Source organism: Sinocyclocheilus anshuiensis, unplaced genomic scaffold, assembly GCF_001515605.1.
Source record: "Sinocyclocheilus anshuiensis isolate Anshui unplaced genomic scaffold, SAMN03320099.WGS_v1.1 scaffold719, whole genome shotgun sequence".
In the NCBI taxonomy this organism is placed as follows: domain Eukaryota; kingdom Metazoa; phylum Chordata; class Actinopteri; order Cypriniformes; family Cyprinidae; genus Sinocyclocheilus; species Sinocyclocheilus anshuiensis.
This window is the reverse complement of record NW_015552643.1, coordinates 1189644-1198607: the sequence shown is the minus strand read 5'-3', so window position 1 is coordinate 1198607 and position 8964 is coordinate 1189644. Positions and strand designations below refer to the sequence as shown.

Sequence of the window (8964 nt, the reverse complement as noted above, 5' to 3'; positions counted from 1 at the left end):
TAGGACCATGTGATATTTCAGTTTTTCTTTTTTAATAAATCTGCAAAAATGTCAACGATTCTGTGTTTTTCTGTCAATGTGGGGTGCTGTGTGTACATTAATGAGGAAAAAAAATTAACTTAAATGATTTTAGCAAATGGCTGCAATATAACAAAGAGTGAATAATTGAAGGGGGTCTGAATACTTTCCGTACCCACTGTAACCCTGCTGAAATCTATGGAAGACCGTTTCCACCACTGAATAAAAAAAAAGGTAATTGCGACTTTTTTCTCAGAATTGCGTGATACAAACTGGCAATTGCAAGTTTATAAAGTCCAGTTCTGATGGGAAAAAAGACTGATATTTTCTCAGAATTGCGAGTTTATATCTCACAACTGACCGTTCCGCAGGGAGCTTGATTGACAAGCGATCTGACCAATCAGAACACACATATTATGTGCAGCCGCTGCTATCCACCATCTTGTCTGACAGCTACGGCTGGTCTCCATAGAAATGCATGTTAAAACGGGGTAAAAAAGGTAGACTGAATTGAAACTTTTTCAATATAACTAAATACAAAAATGTGCGCAGGGTTAAGCTGTGCTGCTGTTGGCTGCCACAGTAACGGCAATAATCTAAAGGAATTCCTTTAAAGTACTTGTTTTGCGTACCAGAAAATCTGTCTATGTCTGGTGCTGTATGCATGGCTTGCAGCGCTTAAGTTAAAATACCGAGTGTTAAATAATATTGTGTGCTCTTATCATTCTGTGGTCAAAATCCTGTGAACTTCGCCCAGATCGGGAGCTGTATATGCATATGTGTGCTCATCTGTTTACAATGCAGCTAAACTCGCTTCATTTCATGTCATCTTCCCACTCATTAAACTATGACAGGTTCTGAAAAAGACGATCATTGCGACACTGTAAAGTGATGAAACTATGGCGCCATGTGCTTTTTTAAACCATTTTAATAATTTTCACGTTATGTTGTCGGCTCGGAAAATATGTAAATGTGACTAGAAACACCAGAGCCTGGAAATGTAAAGCACCGTTCCAGTCGGGCGAGATTTCTGACTGATCAGAAGACTGATATTTTCTCAGAATTGTGAGTAAATATCATGCAATTCTGAAAAAAAGTCAGAATTGCAGGTTTGTATCACAATTCTGAGAAAAAAAAGTCACAATTGCGAGATGAACTCACAATTGCAAGAAAAAAAGGCATAATTGTGAGATAAGAAGTCGCAGTTACCTTTTTTTTTTTATTCAGTGGCGGAAATGGGATCATTGCGACACTGTAAAGTGATGAAACTATGGCGCCATGTGCTTTTTTAAACCATTTTAATAATTTTCACGTTATGTTGTCGGCTCGGAAAATATGTAAATGTGACTAGAAACACCAGAGCCTGGAAATGTAAAGCACCGTTCCAGTCGGGCGAGATTTCTGACTGATCAGAAGACTGATATTTTCTCAGAATTGTGAGTAAATATCATGCAATTCTGAAAAAAAGTCAGAATTGCAGGTTTGTATCACAATTCTGAGAAAAAAAGTCACAATTGCGAGATGAACTCACAATTGCAAGAAAAAAAGGCATAATTGTGAGATAAGGAGTCGCAGTTACCTTTTTTTTTTTTATTCAGTGGCGGAAATGGGCTTCCATAGAAATCAGTCAATTCTACTTAGGGCAAAAATCATAATGGATGAGTAGTTTGTTCCAATATTTTCTATTGCCTAGTTAAAAACGGTTGATAAAACATTTATACTGTATTTAAAAGTATTTTTCTCATCCTACTGATGTATTTGCTCTAGTTTTCCAGATAAAACACTCTGAGGTTTTCACGGATGCACTATGAAAGTATCAAGTCGGCTTTAAACTTATCACAGTTTTGGTGTCACAGACACAAATACAGCACTTGACTCACCTTTTCCTCCACTACGTCATACACTGGAAGCTCATCCTCACTGTGAAAGACAAATCACATCAGATTAAAGAAGGCAAATATACACTTGGACTAAACTCAATTCTCTTCTGTTGAAACAAAAGTGTTTAGTCACACCACTGGACACACAGAGTTTCACAGATGGTTTCAAATAGCCACTAATGTCTGCCCACTGTTCACATAACATGATGGCCGTACAGGGAGAGAAATCGCATCAATAAATCATACACTGGTTTATGTTGCTGACGTCAAATCTTATCGTCAAATGTATTACTGAAAAAGGAATTACTTTGTTCCACAGGAAGTCCACTCGCTGGATAAATAAACATCACTATTGGTAATGATGCCCTCGTGACCCCCAGCCCTGAATCTGTTCAAAGTGCAAGATCTTAGTCAGCTACTCAAACAGGAAATGACTGTTTCCATGGCAGCCATTTTGGAACTGATCTGGGATATCCATGAGGTAACCCAGGGAAGTCGTGATACGACATTAAGGCTCTGTTCCAAACCCTAGTGAGCTTCCTTTTTGACTACATAGGCAGCTATGTTAATTCAAATTCAAAGTTAGTGAAAATTCAATCAGTGTAATTACTGACCCTTTGTTCATATGGTATTTATAAAGCAAAAACATTAAATCAAAGGAAAAAAAGCAAACAAAAATCAAAACAAAACAAACAACTTAAGATACAGAACAAACAAAAATAAATAATACTAATACACAAGAACAAAAAGCAAAGTAAAACAGAGCAAAAATATATGCATACAAAAATAAAATAAAAATGCAAACAAACATCAAAACAAAAAAGCAAAACACATATTAGAATTAAACAAACAAAAACCCTAAAAACAAAAGACAACAAATCAAAACAAACAAAAAACTTAAGATACAGATAAAAAATAAAATAAAACAATAATAAAACACAGGAACAAAAAGCAAAGTAAAACAAAGCAAAAATAATAATAAAAAAAAAAAAATCAAAACAAACAAACAAAAAACTTAAGAACAAACCAAAATGAATAATAATAAAACACAGGAACAAAAAAACAAAGCAAAATAAAGCAAAAATAAATAAAATACAGAGCAAGTGTTGCCTATCTCACATCTGCATATAATTCCTTGAACCTTTCCAGTTTTGTAACTTATCTTTCAATCTTTTTCAGTCTCTTTCTCTCAGCTACTGTTTTTTTTGTATCCATTTTTCTTTCCTCCTGTTTCTCTGCCCCTACAATTATAGAGTCATGATCTGCCAGACACATGTGGCACCCTATAAATATCGCATAGTGCACTGCTGTTTAAGGGGCCTGGGTAAGCCACAAACCTCCCTGCCAGGGCGAGAAGAGAGTAGAACTGAGAAGACAGGAGAGGCCAAAGGAGCAGACAGACACCAAGATAAGGGTGTACAGTGAACGCTCAGACACTTTGAGCTCTCTGCTGGGTTTCTCCAATACCTGCATCTCCTCACTCATGTAAGATCTCACAGAACAGAATAATGCATGCTTCTTACTGCAGGAATCCGAAGCGGTCCACCGCTTTATACAGATCAAAATTGGCCTCCTCCCACGGCTCCACCTCCGCACTTTCTTTACCCTGAAAGCACAAATAACACAAAGCTGTGAGTACACATCAGTTGAGGCACTGTTTTAGTGTGTATGTGTGCGTGCGAAGTTGCTGTAGGCTTGAGTTCTCAAAGCGTAAGGCTCTACTGATCTGTGAATTTGTTGTTCATACATATTTAGGGCAGGTAATGAGGGGTGGACAGGTTCAGTATAACACAAATAAACAATTCAAACAGCAGAAATAAAGAGAGAGGGGTGCCTAGGGCAGAAACAGATCATCCTTGAGTAAGAACAGCGTGTTTACGAAAGTAGAAAGACACACAAGTCGTGTTTCTGACCACACATACGCACAGCTTTTTTTTTTTTTTTCATTTTTCTAAACAAACTTTTTCTAAGGTTAAACTTGTGCAGTTAAATCTGAGCCGCTTGACATAGAGACTTCAATTAAAATTAGTTTTGTATACATTTTCAGTCTTTAATGAGCAGAAAATAAAAAAAGATTCTGTAGAGGAGCTGGTGCGGATTACTTCACTTTAAGTGGGGATTGAAATCTGACGCTCCTCTTCACTTTCAGTTCCAGTGTGTGGCTGCTTTTGGAACTATTTTCGTTTGCAAAAAAAGACTGACCTGCAGAACCATGCCTATCAATGAAAACAAGGCGGCGAGATAAAATATGTACAGTCCATTCATTAGGTTGACATCAGCCATACACCAATGTTAAAATTCATAATTATAATTAATCATAAGCCAACAATGACTTTGATAGATAACCGATAAATAGACAATATTAAAATTGTATACTATGTGAAATAAATGTATAAAAATAAAATAAATCTAAATAAATAAAATTATGACAAAATATGGTAATAAATTAATAGTAGTAGTGGTGGTAGTAGTAGTAATAATAATAATAAATACATAAAAATACATAATATAGACATTTTCAACACTTTGCGTACACTATGCACATCTACTTTGACTAATGACAATTTTTGAGTCACATTTTAGATGCAAGAAAGGTGAAGCACTTTACCCACTGACAAAATCATTCATCCCAAAAGCCATTAACCTGTCAGGTCAATAACTAACTGTCTATATATGCAATATGCAATATGTGCACTTTGTCATGTTGGCAAGAAAATCTTTGCAAATTTAAATGTAACGCAAATGTGAAGGTCTTAATAGATCTGGGAAGCCTGGAGAATGAGAAAAATAACAGGCGGAATCAATCGGCAGAAGCGAGAACAAGAGTGGGAGCCATAAAAAAGAATGAGTATGAAAGAAACCGAGAATCGGAGACAAAATATGAACTGGTACAGAGGGAAGCCATATCAAGGGCACATGCACACACAATCATTTATCTCCGTCTCACCCTCTGGTGTGTGTCACAGGCATAAATTTACAGTGGGATATGATAATCTGATAGCATGTCACAGTGACATGGCTGTGGGAAATATTTCGGCCAGCGACACGCGCCAAGGACGTACCCCCTCCTCCACTGTTTTTTCTCATGTCTTTCTGCATTTAATTATCCCTCTTGAGAAAATGACCTCACAAGAACAATATTACATGTAATAACAAGTTTACATTTGATAATTGGATAACATTTGACATTTAAACAATGATTAAATTACATCACTACCTGGCTCAGTGGCATTCACACTTCCCTTCTGTTACTTCCTTCTGAAATGTTCCATGAAAACGTGACAACACCCACATCTAGAGCCTAAACAACATGAACATCAGTGGCACGAGTTCCAGGATATACATAATAAAGTTTGTTGCAGATGCGCTGCTTTGATGGCTGTAAATGCGATGCTTTTAGGACACATCTTCTCAGAGAGGGTTTTATTGTGCTGACAATCCAACTGTTACTGTTGGGAAGGAAGTTGGGCTCTAAATGCATCCCTTTAAACACACCGCTCTGGGGATAAATCAGTGAGTTGAATTCAGTGATTCAGTCTATGAACAAATGATTCAGACTGTTTTTGTTAAATCAGACTGAAGTGAACGATTTCTTCATGAATGAGACATCTCAACTTTTTCTTAGCATGTCTATAAAAATTCACGAGACTTTTAGTGAATAAAGACTTACATTTCAGTCTGTAGAAGATATTGTTTGGCTTCTGAAAAATATAGTACATGAATCTAGTGATCGACCGATATTGATTTTTTATAACCGATACCAATTATTTGCATGTTGGTGTGCCCGATAACCGATATGCAGAACCGATATTTATTTACTGTTATAAAGTAAATAAATGACTAGGTGAAGTAAGAACATACGTAACTTAGTTTTTTCCTTTTTTTAAGTGTTGAAAATTAGCAGTCATTCATGTTAAAATTAATCTTCATACTACAACAATAAAAAAAAACATTTTATTTATAAAAAGCATCATCAGCAACAACACTAATATTAACAATAAGAAAAATATATGTCTAATGTTTTCAAATGGAGAAAATAAATAAAGGATTCATATCAACTTCATTTTAAACTACAGTTTTAGTAGGTTTATAAGCTGTTTAATAGGCTTAAGAGTGAAGAATAATTCACTGGATAATGTTAATTCACTGAATAATATTCTCTGGAATATAACAAACAAAACATCATATTTTATTGCATTTCTCAACTGGAATGTTATATCAGAATTATTAATAATGTTTTTGCCCTGCTAGATCAGCAGTTCTCGATTCTAGTCCTCGCGTACCCCCGCTCTGCACATTTTGTATGTTTCTCTTATTGCTTCAGACGTTTGTTATATTTGACTGTAAGCGCCCTGCGAAGTGGACATTACCAACATGCGCTCATTCATGGCTGTATTATTTAACTCATGCAAAGTTACGTTTTTATTGGGAGAGGACTTGACGGATTGCCTACGTGACTCCGACTTCACGAGACTAACGATGAGCATAGACAACAGAGAGATAATTAAATTCAGTGCTTTTATTTTCAACATGCGCTCATTCATGGCTGTATTATTTAACTCATGCAAAGTTACGTCTTTATTGGGAGAGGATCTTGACGGATTTTCTACGTGACTCCGACTTCACGCGACTAAAGATAAGCAGACAACAGAGAGAGAATTCAATTCAGTGCTTTTATTTCCAACATGCGCTCATTCATGGCTGCATATTTAATTCAGGCAAAGTTACGTCTTTATTGGGACAGGACTTGACGGATTATTTTACATGACTCCGTGAGTTGGTCTCTATTTCTTAGAGCCAAGCTGCATAAACTTCATATCAGGCATTTATGTAATGCATCTAATTTGTGCATAAATGGCTGTTATGTTAAATCAAGTTTACTAACTACAGCAAATCAAGTACCTGCACCATGCCGTTGTTGTTGTCTCGTCTCCCCTCAGATGCGCTGCAATGGTGATCCTGCCCTCAATTCTCAAAACACCCACAAGATGGCGGCGTTTATCGGTGAATCCGATATTACAAAACCGATATCCGATTATGGTAAAATGCTTAAATATCGGGAAAAATATCGGTAAATCGATATATCGGTCGATCTCTACATGAATCATACATGCACTGTTTTTATGCTGTTTTGCTTGCTCATTCTGGAGCCTGAAAGCTCCAGTCCTCTTTTACTTTCATTAACAATGCACAAAACACAAATCCAAACCAAACAGAAAAAGGAACAAAACGAAACAAAAAAAAAAAAAAAAAAAAAAAAAAAAAAAAAAGAACCCAAACCAAACAAAAAACAAAACAACAACAACAATAAAAACCCCAAACCAAACCAAACAAAACACTTTCTTTTAAGGTCCAATTCTTGCTATTTACAAACCATCAACTACATCTTTTGCCTCAATAAACTCCTAATTTGCTGCTTATTAATACTTAGTAAGGTAGTTGTTAAGTTTAGGTATTGGGTAGGATTAGGGATGTAGAATATGGTCATGCAGAATATGTGCTTTAGAAGTACTAATAAACAGCCAATACATTAATAATAGGCATGCTAACAAAACTAGTTAATAGTGAAAATTGTTCCCTATACTAAAGTGTTACCAACAAAACAAAACAAACAAACCAAACAAAAAACAAACTAAACCAACCAATAAATAAATAAACCAAACCAAACAAAAAAACAAAACAAAAAAAAGTTATTCTTCAGAAATAAAAGCATACGTTTTGAATAACATGAAGGTGAATAAATAGCTTTTTGTTTAATAAACAGAATAAAGAATAAAATAGAATTTAAATTTTTGGCCGAACTACTATAAATTTTAGGGCATTAGGAGCTAATAGTGCAAAAATGTAACAATTTAAAGGGTAAAACTAGCATTTTAGAGGGTGAAAAAATGTGCGTAAAAAAAAAAAAAAAACAACATAAGAGCATAGGTGTTATGCTTTCTGAGTCAAGAGACGAATCCCAGTGTACGGTAGCATATCACAATCCAATTAACAGACACGTTACAGAATTAGAGCCCCCTAATGAGAGCTCAGATTACACTTAATTTAAACTATCAATTTACAAACCGGACACGCGCGAGAGATTTCATGAGGAAAAAAATCACGAAACCCTTTAGTGAAAACACACATTACTCTTACAACAGTCACAGGAAGTCATAACGTTCTGAGCTGATATCTATTACCACATGATCATTATTGCATTCATGCAATATAAGATTTCATTTTACTTTTAGTGCCACTTTCTTTCCTGTAAACTTACATACTTGACAAATATGTATTTTAACAAGTGTATCTTCTGGAAAGTCTGGAAAGATACAATGCCAGACGTGACTTAAGGATAAAAGTTGGCCTCCCAACATGAGTGATATACACGACAGCCGGTGAGAACAGGTGTTTCACAGGACAGCTGTTATAATAAAACATATTCTAACACCCTATTGATGCCCTATCCTCGGTGGCATTCTAAATCAGAAACATAACAGAAATGTTTGCTAAAAATCTGACAGACAATGTTTTAGAAACAGATGACAATACAGAGAATCTTCCAGATGAAAACTGCAGGTTGTGAACTATGATGGAAGGAGGTATCTGGTTGGATCAGAGCATGTGTTTACTGTGTTTCAGTTTTTCTTGGAAGTGGATTGGAGGGTATTTGGCTGGTGAGTGAATGGCAGCTGTTTTCTCTCACCTTTTCATATTTGGCGAGTATCTCAGCTCGCTCCTGTTCCAACTTCACTGCAGCATCCTGCTCTGAATCAGACGCTGGAAAAAGAAACAGAGAGAGACCAATTAGCTGCAATTTTCACTGTCCACTATGTGAATCATCTTTAATAAGCCTGGCTTACAGAAATTTAGAGAAAAGACCTCTTTGCACTTTGAAACCCACACACACACACACACACACACACACACTCGCTCTCTTTTCTATCGGCTACAGCATAGCAACAAGTGGCTGTTCAAATAGGTCTGAGCCAGTATGTGGCTCTCAAGGGCAAACTGCGTCATTCACATCCAAAGCAAACAACTCGGGTCTGCTTTTATAGGAAGGTTCTGGATTCAGTACAAA

At 36.1% G+C, this 8964-nt stretch overlaps 1 protein-coding gene across 4 annotated transcripts in view; it reads right to left on the bottom strand.

Moving 5' to 3' along the window:
- Positions 1 to 8964, bottom strand: part of usp6nl (USP6 N-terminal like) — an 82565-nt gene that overhangs the window by 15758 nt on the left and 57843 nt on the right. For 3 of the 4 annotated variants that reach the window (XM_016458501.1, XM_016458500.1, XM_016458503.1), the window contains 3 exons: positions 8587 to 8660; positions 3422 to 3504; positions 1899 to 1938 (listed from right to left, as the gene is read on the bottom strand). In XM_016458501.1, coding sequence (XP_016313987.1) covers positions 1899 to 1938; positions 3422 to 3504; positions 8587 to 8660 — 197 coding nt within the window. Of the gene's footprint in view, positions 1 to 1898; positions 1939 to 3421; positions 3505 to 8586; positions 8661 to 8743; positions 8791 to 8964 lie in introns of those variants that run through there. The other variant, XM_016458502.1, reaches the window with a different exon arrangement.